The sequence below is a fragment of the Triplophysa dalaica genome, chromosome 1, assembly GCF_015846415.1.
Source record: "Triplophysa dalaica isolate WHDGS20190420 chromosome 1, ASM1584641v1, whole genome shotgun sequence".
NCBI lineage: Eukaryota > Metazoa > Chordata > Actinopteri > Cypriniformes > Nemacheilidae > Triplophysa > Triplophysa dalaica.
The window spans coordinates 26,712,250-26,731,035 of record NC_079542.1 but is presented as its reverse complement, the minus strand read 5'-3'; the positions used below and the strand labels follow the sequence as shown (position 1 = coordinate 26,731,035).

General features: G+C 38.1%; 2 protein-coding genes across 2 annotated transcripts in view; one reads left to right on the top strand and one right to left on the bottom strand.

The window, feature by feature from the left end:
* Positions 1 to 12: 12 nt before the first annotated feature.
* Positions 13 to 3,717, bottom strand: cnpy4 (canopy FGF signaling regulator 4). The gene is made up of 6 exons (XM_056749468.1): positions 3,546 to 3,717; positions 3,129 to 3,255; positions 2,947 to 3,043; positions 2,041 to 2,163; positions 1,671 to 1,788; positions 13 to 1,496 (listed from the first exon to the last, which is right to left on the bottom strand). The coding sequence occupies exons 1-6, from the start codon at positions 3,628 to 3,630 to the stop codon at positions 1,393 to 1,395; spliced, it is 654 nt and encodes a 217-aa protein (XP_056605446.1). The 5' UTR covers positions 3,631 to 3,717; the 3' UTR covers positions 13 to 1,392.
* A 1,897-nt stretch (positions 3,718 to 5,614) lies between these two features.
* LOC130410840 (calpain-5-like) overlaps positions 5,615 to 18,786 on the top strand; it is a 40,051-nt gene continuing 26,879 nt past the window's right edge. The window contains exons 1-6 of the mRNA XM_056735797.1: positions 5,615 to 5,790; positions 7,954 to 8,119; positions 11,506 to 11,637; positions 11,832 to 12,043; positions 12,199 to 12,391; positions 14,017 to 14,210. Of these exons, the coding sequence (XP_056591775.1) occupies positions 7,955 to 8,119; positions 11,506 to 11,637; positions 11,832 to 12,043; positions 12,199 to 12,391; positions 14,017 to 14,210 (896 nt within the window). The 5' untranslated portion in view covers positions 5,615 to 5,790; position 7,954. The remainder of the gene's footprint in view (positions 5,791 to 7,953; positions 8,120 to 11,505; positions 11,638 to 11,831; positions 12,044 to 12,198; positions 12,392 to 14,016; positions 14,211 to 18,786) is intronic.

Genomic DNA, 18,786 nt, shown 5'->3' with positions numbered 1-18,786 from the left:
ACAGAGACAAAATTTCTTAAAACATTTATTTAATAAAAAAGCTTATAAATAAGACAAGCTTTAATTTTGCATAATTTAAACAAATCTCGACCTGTGGTTCTTAAGCCTACTAATATAATCACATAACAATACAAGGAGAGTGCTGCCTTGCTTCATTCCCTCAGAGAGAAGTGATGCACATTAACAAATATGTGCATGTTAAAAGTTACCAATCAAATGAGCGGAGACATCTGCCATAGTCCCGCCTCCAAAGCCTCAGAAGTCAACTCAACGAGAGAGCAAGTGTTGAGCAGTTGCGAGAGCATAGAGAATCGCGCACGCGCTCGTCAAAGGCTCTGCTCGCGGACTGAGTTTTTTCTCGCGGAACAGAAATACTCCCGCGCGAGGATTCTTTTCCGCTTGCTGATACTGTTCTGCTCTCTCGCGGAGTATAAATGCGCAATCGCGGGGCAGCTTCCTGCGCGTGGCTGTCATTAAGTGCGTTTGCATCGCGCGTGTTTGTGCGGATTCCATGTGCGTGAGTTTTGGGCCTACATAAACTCTATAGATTTCGCTTTCTGAGAATTACGAGAGCGTCTTAAAGATGCACATAGAACCCGAGAAGCCTTGGTACTGCTATATAAGCTTTATAAAACAATCAAAAATCAAAGAACCCCTAACATTACATTCCTTTAAACTAAACGGGTACTTAGAAATATGCTTTGCTTCATATAAAATAGATGTGTTAATAGTGTTCATCTCAAGGTAAAATTGTCTTGTTTCCTTTGTTTATAAAACCAAATAATGAAGGCACGGAGTAATTTTATTGCAACAATACGTTAACCGTATTACTGTTACAACAATGTAACATTTAAAAAAAAGTGTTTAAAAAACTTCTTATTGCATAGGGAAAACTATAACGAATACACAAGCATTCTACAGTTCCCGAAAATACACAAAACTGTCCCCTTCATAAAACAGCCAACACGATTAACTTGTGGGAAATAGTAACATGATGTCAAACGACTGCACCATTCAATAAAAAAATACATGTACAAAATTAAGTCTATTTTTTATGTTACTGCCTATACCTACTCTGAGACACTAAAAAATAAAGATACATTTACAGTCTTAATTCTTGGTAACGCTGTGTAAAAAAGACATTCAAAATATGGACAAATTGGTAAAACAGCTGGACAGAGAGGTAAAACAGCAAGCACTGTCCAAATCCCATCTGGCAAGGAAAACAAATATGGAAAGTTATGACAGCTGCTTGATTTTCTCGCTTGGTTGAAGCCAAGAGCATTGCACTGCATTCCATTTTATCAACTATGTTGACAATCCTGTTCTTCCACAAGTAACCTCAAATCTCCTGTCATTCGTGTCCATTCATCAATCATTGCATCTCTTCATTCAGAGTTCTGCTGAGTCATGGTTCTGTCTTTTTCCCTCTTTCTCACTTTTCTCCTTAGATTCCTTTATTCTCATGTCACCTTTCCATGCCTCCTTCAGGCACTCTGAGTGAAATTGGGAAAAATAATATGTAAGTTAGTGGTTTGATATGTGAGTGTATAACACACACACGCACACACAAACAAACACACAAACAAACAAACACACACACACACACACACACAAACAAACAAACACACACACAAAAGGACAAAGAGAAAAATAATTGCATTTCCTACCTTGGTCTGAGTTTCTCAGAACATGGGCCTCACAGAAGAATTTGTCAAGTTTCTCATCTTGATGATGGAAGTACCAGTTCTCTACAACTTCTTCATGTTCTTCTAACATTGTTTCGCACTGTAACACAAAACAGTTTCCTTATAAAACTGGTATTTGCATATTTTTAACAGACCACTATATCTACATTGTCTCACAGCAAGGCTTCCACAACACGTGTTAACGTAAATGGTCTGCTTAAAGAAATATTTCAAAATGAAAATGAGTGGGAGATGATGTCATTAACATGCCTTTGAATTTGAAATAACACGCTTATAAGGTCTGTATACAGTTGGTTTACATTCGCATGTTGTGTGCATGTGCGAGTATTACCTGCCTCTTCATGTCCGCTACCTCCACTGAAGGCTCATCCCACAGTTCATAAGGAACCCCAAGTTCAACCTTCACTCCCTTATTCACCAGGTTCTTCAGTGTGCTCATTGTCTGACTGGTGCCCTAACAAACAATAAAAGAGGTGATCCCAGTGCTGTAGTCTACGTAATATGCAGGCATACGCCATGTACCCACTAGAAAAGATCAAGAATTTCCATATACCCACTTAAAAAAGGGGGCCAAGATATTTCAATATGATTTACTGTAAGTCTTTGAGATGGCTTTAGTCAGTCAAAACCATACCAAAATGTAAAGATTATACTTTCACACAATATTTTTTACATTATGTTGGTTGCCTTGCTGAAAAAATAATAGAACCCTGCCCAAAACAAAAGAGATGCAGATGAGGATCAATAAAACACCCATAAATGCCCAAGACATTCATAAAAAATTGTGAAATAAAAACATATCGTTTATAATAGCAATAGTGAATCAATATAATTTATGTAATAGTATTTTTTATCAGGGTGGGTTCATGTAGAAATAGAATATCACAAATAAATGACTTTATAGCTGGCTTTTCACCTGGATCACAAAATGTGCATTGATAATCGCGGCCTGATAAACTGAGAGACAGTGATTAACAAGACCAGCAAGTCACCCCAGCTGTCATTGGCTATTGAAATATAACTTGCAATAAATCTTTCAGAATGCTATATGAATTACATACATCATTCGTGAGTGTGGTGGTACTTATAAATGGGTTGTCGACCTGGGACGGGTGAGTAGGCTGGGAGGGAAGTCCCGAGTATACTCACTAAAAAAACCGTAGACTTCATCACTGGGTGACCCATATGCTTACATTATATTAAAAAAGGAAGAAACGAGGTATAGTGAGTTTAAAACCTTAGCATAGCGAAGGCTCCCTGGTCTCTCAGCGTGTACTTTATACTGCAGAATTCTTTCACAGATGTTGTCCATTGCCTCAGTGAGTCGAGTCTCTCTAGCAACACAAAGTGTATTCAGAATTAATGATTCTTACGACTCACGGGGATAGAACTGTCAGAATTTACGTTATCATCACATACGAAGTGTTGTATTTTATTTTGCGTCTTCTCTTGCCACTATCCAAAACTTCTCCGATCTCTAAAACCTCTTTCGAGCGGCCAGTTTTCTCTAAGGCGTCCTGCAGCTCCACAGTCAGTAACTTGCAAACTATCAAAAGAAAATGAATATACGATACAGTGTAAAGTTAAACAGTTGGAAGAGGTTTCGCTTAGCCTACAAGCAGATAAACAAAAAGGCATAATTTGCAAAATTGTGCTATAATGCACATGTTAAGTTTCTAATAGTTAATTTAATGTTCGGGGCACTGTTGAGGAAATACATCTAAATCTACGTAACATGTCCAGTATAATTTCGTAATTGTAACGTACTTATGGTGAGTAATGCACATGATATTAATTGTTTACTAAAAAAGTTAACGTTAAGCACTTTATGATTACCTTCGCATTTATTCGGCAACCGCTCTTCTTGGTTTGCCAAGACGAGGCTAAACATCCAAAAAAAAATAGGAGCAAAGGGTTTCATAATGAAATCTTTTTACAGACTTTTCAGACAGTTCACAAGAGCCACATCAACATTTCTGAGGATGTTTGAGAGCTTCATGCTAGCACAACGGAGCATGCGCACTACGTGGACAAAAGGGAAAATACGAAATAGAGCAATCGATCTAGGCGTGGTTAATAGAAAGAAAAACGCATTGAATATTCAGTTCGCAAGCACATCAAAACACATCACAAAATGCGCCATTTTCTGATCTTTGATCGAATTATAAGATAAAGAGCATCATAGTATAATTTCAAGCATTAGTTTAAATCAGATTTAATATTAAAGATATGGTTATATGTTTTCACATTATGTATTTAGGTTGATTTGAATAGAACACAGTACTCAATATGTAGAAAATAGTAAAAAGCTTTAGCTGGTCAAGTCTGAAATGGGACACAACAGCTTATTTTTATATTAATTAACACTAATAGGTACTAAAAAGCATGCTTTATTAGGATCTAACTCTAAGATAAACACCCACCAACGATTTAATGAAGAATCAACCACAACAGACTATATTAGCTCTATACTATGTCGATGGTAAAGTTTATCAGAAGAATGAGAAAGTTTACAGTAACAGCTTTATATTTGCATTACTGTAACCCTGGCACATTATGCTCATATTTTTGCAAATCTGTAAAAGTTTAACATAGCCTATCATCAAAAGCACGAGCGATCTTGTCTCAGGTATGAGGATTGAATTAGATGTTGGTATAGAATTAAATTTTATGAGTCTGTGGGGTGTCAGGGTGCATTACCCGACCCATGGCCCTCTTGTGGATTTAGGTGTCAGTGCCTTACGCCTCTTGACAGATAGGCATGTTGAACCTACTGGAAGTTTGGTGGGGGGTGGGGGTTTGTGAGGAGAAATCCAGACAGAGGTCTGAGATAAGTACTTCATACCTGTAAACAGGAAGGCTAAATTATTCTGAGTTGGAGGCTATTTGCATGGGAAAGGTACATGAAGTGAGCTGGATTTGGATGGCCTGTGTGTTATTAGAAGAGTGAGAGAAACAGGAGCGGTGTGTGTGTGAGAGGGGGTATCAACTCTGAGAACTCCTAAGAAGTTAAAGAGAGAGTTGGGAGAAATAGGAGTTGTGTTCAGATGTTTAAGGTCACAAGGAGGGCAGCACCAAATATACTTCAAAAGTAAGAGTGAAAGCTAGGGAGAGAAATTGTTATCACAGAAAAAATATTTTAAAAGCAGACAGCCAAACAACAGCAAAACGTATGGTTGCATGCATGTACTATATTGTACTTTTAAAAATCTTTGCTATATATTTTATTAATAAGTTCAAGCATGTCTGACTTGCTGGCTATGTGTGCTTGAATGTATGGTAATGCACCTTTGTTGTTTTATTTTGTGGCCAATGATTTCATTGCAATTGATGACGCTCTCTGGCTGTGCCTAATAGAAAAACTCATTTTAACTATAATAATTCACATGTAATTATATTGCAAACAGGCAGTTAGTGGATTGGTGCATTTGCATGTACTGTAAATACATTTTAGAATTCTAAAGCTTGCTCTGGGCCATATATTTTTTTATATTTTATCACAATTGCTAGCAATTGTTTAGGCTCAGATGAAGCCTAGTCACTCTTCTTGGCTTTTGTTTCATTATAAGGAAACTGATAGTCTCTCTCTCTCTCTGTGTGAGTGTGCATGTGTGTGTACATACCCCTCACAGTATCACTAATTGTTTTTAATGTCACTGTGTTTTGAGCTAGACCGGCTGGAAGGATGATGTTACATCCACTAACAAACAACTATCTGTGGTCAGGTAGACAAGCATGGATATAAAATACTACCATATGCAAGATTACATATTACCAAGCTTAATTAAATATTATTTTAAACACATAGCAAACTCAAGAATACCCACACATGGCTTACAGACAAGACTCGGTTGTCACAGCGACGGCAAGCAGACGAGTTAAGCAGAAAGGAAACACCTGTCGCAAGGATCCTGACATATCAGCCACATGGACAGTATTATGGTAAAATTACTCAAGGCCAAAGTCTTATACCTGTCGTCCTAAACAAATACTCTGCTAACAACTTGTGACACTACATTTATTGGATATATCTACAGGAATAAAATCACACAGAGAAGACACAAAAGCATTAGAGGTTAAGGTAAGTGCTCTGTCTATTTGGCTCTGGGTTTGTATTGCATCTTTTATTATTCATGCAGTGGTATTTGGGTAGTTGAAAAATATACCTTACATGTGTACTATGGTGTGACATAGTAAAAATGTAGAAAACAAACTGTAAATAATATATTATTTGATAGCATAAGAGTGAGTCATCTTCATTGTTAGGTTTTCTTCCTAAAGGTTTGCTGTCACACCATTGGAAACATTAATGGTTAATTTGTCTCATTTATATACCAGGATCCACAGTGAACACATTCTTATTCATAAAAAAAAAATTATTAGGTATTAAAATACTTCCATAATGTTGTACTATTCTCTGTGCGTTATAGTGTCAAATTGTACAGTGTATTAACAGTGCTTGTGGATAACATGATTTTATGTTGGTGAAATTAATAGCTGCATCAAACACACAAGAAGTCTCCCAAGTCATAGTCATTTTGGCATTGCATAAAACAAAACCCATGTTACATTCTAACACAATTTGATGCGAAAGTTTACATGTTGTAGGCACCATGTAATTTTCATGATTATATACACTGCAATTTTAAAAGTATTCAGAATGTTTACCAGTTTTCTAATATGTTTAACCTGTTACAATTAAAAATGAATTATTGTACTGCTATATGGTGAAATAAGATGAGATTCAGTCCTTTTGTAGAATTGCAAGGCTTACACAGATCAAAAACAACTACCCTAACAAGGACACAATTGCCTTGCAATCTGCCTCCATGTGTGAATCATTAAAATAACTACCACATTTCCTGCAGAAAAATACCCTAGTGTCAAGGGATAATTATTCTTGTTGTGAATCTAAGGTGAAAGTGGGATGCATAGGGAGAAAAGATTATGTGGCCAAGAGCCACAAAAATTTGATATGTGTAATCCTAATCAAACAGTTCCACTTCTCAGAAAACCACATACAGTGAAGATAACTAGAAGACCCCAACATGCTGTGGGGCTTATTTCCTGTTTTAAATCCGGTAGATTTACTAAGAGAATGATCCCAAACAGACACAAATTTACATAGCAATGGCCCCAAAACAAAAAAGGTTAATGTTCTGGGCCACTCAAAAGCCTGATCTCAATCCAATTGATGATCTGTGACACATTTTGAAAATTGCAGTGCAATAGTACTGTCTGACTAAGGAGATCTATGTGAAGCAGATCTGCATGAACAAATGGGCCAGAATCTAACAGTATGCAAATAACTTATTTAGACGTTTCATACATTCCTAGGAAGTTAAATTACTTCTAAAAATATAAAAGTATATTTAAATAAATATAAATATTTAGCAGTAAAAATGAGAAGAATTATTTTATTTCTGTATATGTTTTTTTTCCCTGTGCTCAGTGGTTAGAGCAAGGTACTAGCAACACCAATGTCATGGGTTTGAACCCAGGGGATTGCACATAATAAGAAACAAAATGTATAGAACAATGCAATGTAAGTCGCTTTGGATAAAAGCGTCAGCCAAATGCATAAATGTAATTGTTGTAAAGGGCACTTTTGACATTAATATTATGTATTACATACAAAAGTTTAGAATATAATTTTCAAGGGAAAAATTATGATAAAACTTCAAAATACTGTTTCTTGGGTGTATGTTTCAAATGTGATTTAGACATTAAGAGAACATTAACAGTTCTATTTATGTGTGTGATCTGGTATGTTTGCACAGAACTACACGACTTGTGTTTTTTATTCTGAGCTTTATTTCTATCCTTATTACCCCTTCCGCAGACCGATCCTTTGACCTAAACATTCTGAATTTCAAAAGCTTAATTATACATTATATATCGTGTTGATGATATTTTCCTTGTGGGGATAGTTGATTTCAGGGATTTTTAATCTTTGTCGATACATTGAAACCTTACCCACACAATTACACTCACACACACCCACCCGCACTCACTTTATTTGGGGCTGTGCATTAATGCAATATTTCACAACTGGATCACTTTTGACCATTAACCAAATGTATTCAAATCATACATCAACAGGGTTCTTTTCTCTTAACCATTTTTCCTGTATGTTATTACTTACAAAGGAACAGCTGTATAGTATTTTCTGTAGGTTCTCATCTGGGGAAATTGTATTGAATTCAATTTCCACTCTTCTTCTTCCAACTTCCTCCTCTCTTAGTATGCCAGAGAAAGTGCGCAAGTTTCAGGGTCAGTGTTATCATAAACTGAAGAAGGCATGTTTGAAGAGAGGTGCTCTGTTCCAAGATCCATACTTTCCTCCCTCAGCTGAGTCATTGTTCTACAAAAGAGCGCCCCCTCCAGGAGTGACATGGAAAAGACCAAAGGTAAGAGAAAGATACCATTTCACATAAATGCCTATATAGTGTACAAGAATGTGTGCCATATTGAAGAAAATACATGGAAAGTTAAAAAGTATAAGAAAAAAAAAAATCTTGATAAATACAGACATCCCTGTTTTGATGTGTTTCCTTTAGGGCAGTCAAATGATTAGTCACATCAGAATAAAAGTTTGAGTTTACATAATATAGATCTGTTTACTGTGCAAAATAATTAGTTTTTTAACACATACATGCATATATTAAAGAAATATTAAAATTAAAAACGTTTATATATAATTTCAATTATTGGTAAATAAATATTATACCATGGTCTGTTTGAATACTGGTTTATGATTGGCTGGAAGGTGTGCATTAAACCCTTTAACGCAAAGGTAGCTCCAGTCAGTTTGATTACATTTATTTACTAAAATGACACTGTAAACATCAATAAAAGCTTTAACTTGGCAAATGTGTCACGGTTCAAGGAAAACAAGGAGAGGATCCACGGGCAGTAAACTATTTTTATAAAAAAGGCAGAACAGGGGGAGGGACGGAGGGCCAGGCCCGTGTAGGGAAACAAGACTACGTGGTGCAGAGGCGGACCTGGGCCATGGTGGCCGTCTGGAGGCCAGGGAGGCGCAGGGTCAGGAGGCACCATCAGACCTGGACGACATGGAAGTGCAGGCAGTGCTGGAAACCTGGATGTGGCAGCTTTCCTGCCCGCGGCCTCTGGAACGGAAGTGCAACGCACAGAGCTGCAGCCACAACCAATAGAGCCCACTCCTTTGACAGGACCTCAGGAACAGCTGCCTCCGGAATCACCTTGAACCACTAGCGAAGCGAGCGTGATGGCTGGATGTTCTGGGCTGGCCACCATCTTGCGAGTGGGCTCTGGACTGGTGACCATCTTGCCAGCGGGCTCTGGACTGGCGGACTCTGTGGACTCATGGCCCTCTGCCCCTTCCCAAAAAATATTTAGGTCCGACCACTTCCCTCACCTCAGCTACTGTAAATGTGGAACCAGACAGCAGCAGAGCATAATCCACAAATTCGGTTAGCGACCCTCGAGGACCATTGTGATTGAGGTGATCATGAAGTGTTTGATACAATCCATGGCCAAAAAAAATCTATAAATGCAAAATCTGATAAATCTGTAAAATTGTCAATCTCTAAAAAAACAGTAATGTGGTCCTCAAGGGTACGATTACCTTGGTTGCTGACAAGACATACTGCTGAATCGATGCTTTGGTGAATTGTTCTGTCAGTTCAGCAAGGAAAACAAGGAAAGGATCCAGTAAAATATTTGGGAACTGGAGTTCTTACAAAAACACAGGCAGTACACAGAGTAGCATCAGGGCGTGACACCATGGTATAAGCAAGATAATCATCCGCTTCGCGTTGGGTGTTGCTTCGCCTCCACATCGTGCATTAAAATCCTCTAATCCACAGTTAGCCATGGATTATCCCTTTCAAAAATACATCTAAATATTTCCTAAATATATATTAATGTATGTGTATGTATTTATTAATACAAAATGAATATGCATGGTACATATATTATGTAAACACAAATGTATATTCTGGATGCGATAAGTAGTTTCTTTATATACTGGAAGTTGGGGTAAACATATCAAAGGACACATGCCTTTATAGTGAATAGCAAAGAATATTTGAGGAGATTAGCACCTCACAGCCCACAAGACTCCAACTAAAAACTGCAAATACGATTTCATGGGGTTTTTAAGAGCATTTTGGTGATAAAAGTACCACACCAGTGCAAACAGCAATTACTGTTTGCTTTTTGCCTTTTGTTCATTAATGTATTACCAATGTGAATGTCAACAAGTTAGATACAATACAACTAGAATTAAATAAATGCTGATGTTACATAACACCCATGTATTTCATGTAAAGAACATGTTAAAGCTCTATACAACACATTGAACACAATGTCAAACACATTCTCTGACAAGACTATATGTAAGCACAGTAAACAAGACAAACAGAATTGTATACAAAATGTAAAGAACAGTAAATGCAGCAGTAGTTTGAAATCAATCTATCATCCACATTTAATTATTACTAGGCCAGTGTGGATTGTTCACGTATAAAATAATTTCCACTCATCTATAGAAAAAGCTGAGACGTGCAGCAGACATCCGATCAATATCACTACACAAGGCCTCAAAAAACATGTATGTTAAAACTTTCAGCTATTCCACAATCATGAATACTCTTTACTCTTTTCTACACTGCAAATTATTTCCAAACAAAACCTATTAAAAAATAGATAACTGCTTGGGAAACTCTAAGATTAATACAAGTTACTGCATATGGTTTGACAACAAGTCAAGCAGTATCTGACCCTCTATGATTGATGACTCTTGTGATTCTAAATGCGGATACAAGGTCAGCAGTATTAGAGATATGTTAAATTAAAGGGGTTTTGCCAGCTGCAATACGTCAGCCTGAAGTAACCTGACCCATTAGAGAGTGTGTGTCGTGTGTATGGTGTTGAATAAAGGGGATTACTGACATAATGCTATCTTTACATGTGATGTAATGAGTAAAAAACAGAAGCAATAAAATATAGAGGGACTATATGGGAAAATATAATTTATACATTTTAATGGGAGGAGTAAAGGATGTGAATAATTCATCAGGTACAAACTGAGATGATGTTACTAGCACCAGGTCGGCCTGCAAGGATTTTTTCTTTATATTTCTCTTGTCAGTAAAAATATGTCCGTTCAAACCTATGTATGTTTATGCCTCTTCTGTTTATAAGTAATCTGATACTGATGATGCTAAATTTGAAATTTTACAAGTCAGCAAGGATTGCTTCTATATATTAAAAGCTTGTCAGGGTCCTGTCCTTCCTGTCTTGAGTTTTCGTGCTTTGTGGACAGGGCTGTGACAATACCGTGTCTCGTGTGTATATTTTGTCTTGTGTGGAGACACGTGAATAGTTTTGGTTTGTTTAGAAATTTCGGCGCATCTCCTCTTGTCTTTCGTTTAGCTCCCCCCCCTTGTTTCTCCGTTAGCGTCCCATTAGTGTTTCATCTTTCAATTCCCTCGCCTGTCCATTCTTCTTCCCATCTCCCTTGACGTTAAGTCTTGTCACCTGTCCTTCAACGTCCCTGTATTATTATCCCTCATCAGTTATTCCCTTTATATGCCTGTTCTTTCCCCAATCCTTGTTGGTTAATTTCACATGTTACATTCCTCTGTGCTTCCCGATCGTGTCATTGTAATTACAGGTTCTGTCCATTGCTCCTGACAAAGCTAATGCACACAGGCACAAATTGGTTCAATATACCCACTTCTATCATCAAATTGAAATAAAATTTTCTTTAAATTTAACAATAACAAAATGATGATGATGCACCTAGGAATTATGTAAGGACCCAAGACTATTTGTTGATGGAATCAGCACAAGAGATCTGCATCAGGGCAGCCTGGGTAACTGCTGGATGGTAGCTGCCACATCCTGTCTGGCATCAGAACCATCACTCTGGAAGAAGGTCAGAATCGTTGGTTCAAAAGAATAAAACTATCCAGATCTGAAAGTAATACATACAATAGCATTTATGAGATGCTTTTATACTTCTATATGCTTTTTTAACTTACAAATAACACCACAAAAAATAGTTTTGCCAAATTATCAGGACTTCACATTAGTTAACACTCTTCACATTCCCAATTGTATTGCTTTCAGGTAATTCCTGACCATGCCGAACAGGAGTGGAACCCAAAACGCCCCCACATGTACGCTGGAATTTTTCACTTTTGTTTCTGGCGGCTGGGAAATTGGACAGATGTTGTAGTGGATGATCGTTTACCTGTCAGTGAGGATGCAACACTGCTTTTCTGTCGTTCTGCAACCCCATGGGAATTTTGGAGTGCTTTGCTGGAGAAAGCCTATGCAAAGTGAGACACCTGTCACACACGGACAGAATCCAAACACACGCGCACGCACACTTTATTACTCTTGGATTTTTTCAATGATAGATTTCTTTTAAAAATAATAATAATAAATAAATAAAATCTCTCTCTCTCTCTCTCTCTCTCCCTGGATGTATCAGACTGAATGGATGCTATGAAGCTCTAGAGGGAGGAAATACTGCTGAAGCTCTGGTTGATTTTACGGGTGGTGTTTCTGAACCACTCTGTCTGGACCAAGAGAAACTGATGCAGCATGCTTGCCAGAGGAGGATGCTGTTCCAAACACTAGCCTATGCCCACAACCATAAAGCACTTATTACCTGTTCCATTCGGGTCAGAAGCCATAGAAGAAATTAATGCTATAGTCTAAACACTCTTTAAATACACAAACTAAATACACATGTCAAAATATAATACCTGATGGCTAGCAAAGGCAAGAGCCCTCAAGTATAGATGCTGGTTACACAGAATTTCTTTTTAAAGGGCCACTAATCTAGATGTTTTCTGCAATGTAAAAATAGTCAGTGGTATCTCCAGAATGTCTCTGTAAAGTTTCAGCTCAAAATACACCACATATCTTTCATTACAATATGTTGAACATGGCCATTTGTGGCTGCAATGGAAACGCACAGTTTTTGTGTGTCTCTTTAAATGCAAATGAGCTTCTGCTCCCCTCCCCGTATGCAAAATATGTGGTAGAGCGCCGCTTACACATGTGCTTTGGATGACACCAAGACAAGCAATATGGTGGAAAGCGCAATTACATCTGTAAATAATTGTCCAACCAAAACCATACACTAATTGCAACAAAAATCACCGTAATGCCTTGTTCATAAATAGGAATTAAATGGAAAAGACAAAAACATAGATAGAACAACATGTGCTGACCATTTGCTGTTTGAAATGTTGGCCATTGATGATTAATCATGTGCATGCATATTACTAACAGACATAAACACTGATATAGCCATAAACATGCATTCAGAGTACTTGTATAAGACAGACAGGTATGAAAAGTATTGTAAACACTGAAAAAAACACTGAACTCACAGACAAAGACACTGCTATAACTTTCTTTCGTTGTAATGAATAAGCTTTACAGAAATTATGTCAGTGACAGTGACGTTTTACCACTTACGTTACGACATAACATTTGTCTTTGGACCATGTCTCAGGTTTATGCAACCAACAGCCGAAACTGGCGAAGCCCATGCTATACTGACAGGCCACCGGAGCTTAGATTTTTAAACTTTTCCATCTACTGGGAGCTCTAGCTCCCGACCAAGGGGTCCATCAGCTTGTGGTCAGCGTCATTTGAATGCCCCAACTGAGACCTTTCCAACAAGTCCTGGCTCATTTATCTAAGTCTTTCGGACCGGAGATGCGGAATGTTGAATGTTGGTTTGTCGATCCGAACGCCCGGGACTGTACATTGTTAATAACTCCGGCCCCCGAGATCGCTGCGGGATGAACCCAGGGTCGTCAGAAAGGTCTCCTCCCGGCCTCCTTTTGTAAAACATTTTACTTCGAACAACAGCACCCATTTGTTGTTTCTTAGACATTTTTGTAGCTGACCAGTGGCAACATCTGCTCTTGCCTGAAAATGGCTGACAGCATGTCTCTGGCAGAAGGTGACACTACACGCTCATAAGGCGGAGTCTGGGAGGTCATAGTCAGGCATAAACAATGTGACATCAGATTGCTAGGGGATCACCAACAGCCTGTTTTGTGTCACTGTTGTGGTTTAAAGGAGATTACAAAAAGAAGAATACATGGATTTGTATAATTAGAGGGTGTCTGCAAATCTTTTTAATATTCTTTGATGCTTGATCTGTCTTGACATTATCTAATAAAGATTGTTATTACTGTATATACTAATTTAGCTTAAGTTACTTTATAGAGATCATATTGAATTTAATGCTCCATATTGCAAAAGTTCTCTTTTTTTTGGTCTGCAGCCAGCAGAAGGCGAGCAAGTAGAATCAGTTCTGGATTGTGGACTGATAAAGGGCCATGCATATGGTGTGACTGCAGTCAGGAAACTCCGCATGTCAGAGAATCAACAAGTTATGTGTGGTACACCCCATTTATTTATGGTGCGGATGAGAAACCCATGGGGCACAACTGACTGGAAAGGAGCTTGGAGTATAGGGTGAGTTTGTCTCTAACCTATCTCTCTCAGAAATTAAATGATTTGAAAGTGATGTGAAGTGAGGCCAAGTATGGTGTTCCATTCTCGGAATTTGTGCTCTGCATTTAACCCATCTGTTACACGCCAGAGAACCTACCCTGCTTCAGCATCGGTGAAATGCAATACCATCAGTCCTAACCTCCACATATGTTACCGGAAATGCTAGGCTAAACCGTCAATACGCAAAAATACATAGTCCAGGGGTCACAGTTTACAACCTAACAAGATATTCCCTGCGTGCAACTTTCCCTGCGGTATGTGTTCGAACTTGAAAGCGTTACTATATCAGTGAGGTGTGTAATAATGTATGGATGCTAAGGGAGACCAACCAGAGAAGCTCGCTTACCTGGTGGCGGGGATCTTTCTCAGCCTTCTGGGCGAGCCCAAGCCTTGCTGCCTCGGAGCAACTAGCCCTCGCGTGTTTCTCACGAATCCACGTGCGATTTAGAAGATAATAATAATAATAACTTTATTTTCTATAGCACCTTTAAATGAAGATCTCAAAGCACTTTACGACAATAAATAAAACCACACACAAAAACAATCAAAACACAACAAATAAAACAATATAAAAAATAGTACAAATGTTGAATTAAAAGCTACCCTAAAAAAGCTATTGAAGAAAAAGCCCTATCGCCTATCTATCTTAAATGGTTTAAAGGAACAGTTAGAAGACCAGCTTCTGATAAGCGTAGGTCACGCTCGAGGTCAAACCCCGCTGCAACGATCCTTTGCGCAATAAAGTCCAATTGTAAACCAAAACATAACAAAACAAACAAACAAAATAAACTCTCATCACTAGGGAAAGTAAGTCCAAAGGACGTCAATAGGTTTGAACATCCAACAGCCGTAGACTCGACAGTCTCAGGCCACGCAGTATGCCAGACTGCCTTCCGCCATTGAACTGCCGTCTCCTTCTTTGCTCGCTCCGCTGGTATTTCACCTGTGACTCATTCATTCATATTTGGCCACACCTACCAGTCAGCAGCTCTCTTACAGCTCCAATATCAATATGTACTTTCCCTAACTTCCACTAATCTCATAACACCTTCCAAGTGCACACACACAGCAGTGAGTAACACACACACACCGTGAACACACACCAGCAGTTGATAATTTAACAATTCAAATTTAGAATTAAATTAAATTGAAATACATTTTAGCCTCATCCGGAGCATGTCTTTATGATAACAAAAAAAGTTTGACCCAGTCAGAAATTAGTGTATTAAAAATCAATCCATTGAGACAGATAATTTGTGTTTCTGTTTTCAAATCTAATAGTCCAGAAAGGCACATTAAACGGATACTTCACCCCAAAATAAATTTTTTGTCATCATTTAATCATCTTCGAGTTGTTCCAAATTATTATAAAGTCTTTTTTTTTGATGAACACAGAGAAAGATATTTGGAAGTGTGCTTATAACCAGACAGATTTTGTCCCCCATTGACTACCCCATAACGGTATGCTGTCCTAAATCCTTTAAATGTCGTCTTTTGTGTTCAACAGAACAGTATTTTTTCTTACTGTGGCAGTTAATGGGGGAAAAATCTGTCCGGGAAAATGGGAACTGCGTCAGGCTGAAACTAGCCAAAACACTTGCACTGCGCTTTGCGCCAGGTGTACGATAGGGAACAGTACAAGATACTGAAAGTGTCCAGTGTGCATGATTAGAGAAGAGAGTGCCACTACAGGGGGATGGTTTGTACAACCACTCATCCACTGTGGCACATTCAATATTTACACATGAGTGTTGTTAACATGGTTGTGATTAATCAGTGAAAAAAAATTGAAAACGAAGAAGGTCCAGGTGTCAAAAGAATTAAACTTTATTTGCTCGAGCCAACATAGTGAGACGTCCTCAAAGCATCTGAAGATACAGCATTTTGCATCGACAGTTATACACAAACTTCAGAGGGCAATCTCTGCTCTTTACCAATCAGACATGGTTCTGTTATCTCTTATTTTCTTTAGCCAATCCCATTTAGTCTGCCACCCTTACTTCCTAAGCAACAAGGTATGGTTCTAACTGTGGTAAAAACCAATCGGAATTTTGTTTTGAAAAAAGATTTACATGTAATAGGTACACTTACTTTTCTCCTTGTTCCAGTCTCAGAATTTGAAAGAAAAACATGTTTTTACCAATATGACTGGACCAAGAGCATTTCTATGGATACTCATACACAGTGGAATGTCTCCAGAACTTGTGCAAGCTTTTAAACAGTGGTTGGTTCACTTTCTTAGGCCTCAGACATTACTGGTTGTTTAAGGTTCTCAAATGTGCTCAAAAACATAGAAAGTGCATTTGTATAAGTAATAATTTATTAGATATACTGATTTTAATGTCTTTAGTTATAATAGACTGAAATTTCATAAACGTGCATAACAAGATTGTGACCTGTCTATGATGGCCATGTTTCCTATGACTACTTCTTATTTAAACATAATTGTTGTGAGTGAAGAATTGCGCATGTGTTTTACGTTTCGCAGCCCTCCTTTCTTTCATGTTTCGGTCAACAATCAGAGATGGCCCACTGAGAAAAGTGTCAGCAAAAATAGCTAAATCAAAACACTGACACTCATATACAAAGAAAGTTTCATTGAGCTGAAAAGAACTGTACAAAAAATGGCATAATGGTGCCTTTGATTAACCAGTTCGAAAATGAAACACAAAACCAAATGAAACTAAATGAAAGAAAACAAGTTGATAAAAAGATTGAGTCCAATATTTGGTGATGCAGGCTCAAAGAAGCACTAGTCCTCGACACTGACAAACCATAGCCTACGTATATAACAAATACCCCCAGTTAACCTCAAGTGCTCGCAAGTAAACAAAAATCTAGTGGCACATTGGTCAGCGCACTATACTTTTAAAGTCAGAATGTAGCAGGGCAATGTTGAGGTTGTGAGTTCAAACCCCACTTTAAGCATAACTTTATGATGATGAGAGACTTTCTACCGAGACAAAAGTTAATTTAGTCAAGTTAAATCGAATGATTATGCAAATTATGATAATAAGAGTCTGGGCTTTGCTTGGGGTATTGACTTAACATACATTAGCGAAAAACATCACTATGTCAACATTTAATGTAGTGATCTTAAAACCAGCGAGACAGGGAATTCCTGAATCTCTATGCAACTACATATACGGTACTTGTAAGGCAGTATGTTGCAGGGCATTGCCGAGGTTGTGCCTCTACTGGAGCATTACTTTATGATAATGAAAGACTTTCTACCTAGGCAAATGTTAATCTAGTAACGTTCAACACAATGATAAAGAGAGTTATGATAATAAGACTCTGAGCTTACCTTTGGGCATTGACTTAACATTTCGAAAAAAATTACAATGTCAACATTTAACGTGGTGAACTTAAATCCAGCGAGACAGGGAATTCGGGAATCTTTGCAACTTTAGTAGCTTTCAGCAGAACGTCTCCAGTGGCGCAATTGGTCAGTGCGTGTTCCATATAAGGCAGTACGTTCCAGGGCAATGCCATGGTTGTAAGTTCCAGACTTACATTGAGCATATCTCTGCAATAATGAAAGACTTTCTATCAAGGAAAAAGTTGATCTAGTAAAGTTCAATCTAATGATAATAAGATTTATGATAATAAGAATCTGAGCCATCCTTTGTGCATTGACTTAGAGAAAAACGCCACAATGTTAACATTTAACGTAGTGAGCTTCAAGCCAGTGGGACAGGGAATTTTTGAATCTCTATGCAACCTAATGCCACCGTAACACATGCGGTTTCTGCCAATCTCAAATTAATGCATGCGCTTGCTCCTTCTCCTGCTCTCCTTGCTGTCGTGTTGGCGTGCCGCGTGCTTTTCCGGGAGAATTGTCCAATAAGGGACTAAGAAAAATTGTTATGAAACAGTTTTATAGGTTCGAAAAAAACGTTCTGAAACCTGTACGATTGCTAGAAAAGTGTATCGGGCACAGAAATACTACGTCATATGGCCAGCTCTTGTTTTGACAATGTGACCATGTTAAGCATGAGAAGACAGCACGTTTAACATTGTAAAGAAATCAGAATGCATGAAACACCGTTGCAGGGCCGCTTTAAGAAATTCTATGCAGAACTGCTCCAGTAGCACAATTGGTCATTGAGCTGTACATATAAGACAGTGCTCAGCAGAGCAATGCCGATGGCTTAAGATTGATCCTCACCTGGAGCATAACTTTATGATTATAAAATACTTTCTACCAAGAAAAGTTAATCTAGTAAATTTCAATCCAATGATAATGAGAGTTACAATGATAATACTCTGAGCCGTCCTTTGGGCATTGACTTGACATAACGAAAAACGCCACTATGTCAAAATTGAACCTAGTGAGCTACAAGCCAATGGGACAGGGAATTCGTGAATCTCTATGAAACTTCAGTAACTCTATGCATTACGGCTCCAGTGGCGCAATCGGTCAATGCGTGGTACTTATAAGGCAATAAATAGCAGGGCAATGCCGCTGTTGAGAGGTCGAGCCTCACTTGGAGCATAGGACACTGCTCACAGTTAAAATACAGGGTGGATGGTG

Coding starts and splice junctions, on each gene's coding strand:
- cnpy4 (XM_056749468.1), bottom strand. CDS start 3,630: ATGAAACCCTTTGCTCCTATTTTTTTTTGGATGTTTAGCCTCGTCTTG. Junction 3,044..3,128: donor AAAATAAAATACAACACTTC/GTATGTGATGAT, acceptor TTGTGTTGCTAG/AGAGACTCGACTCACTGAGG. Junction 1,789..2,040: donor TAGCGGACATGAAGAGGCAG/GTAATACTCGCA, acceptor TTTGTGTTACAG/TGCGAAACAATGTTAGAAGA.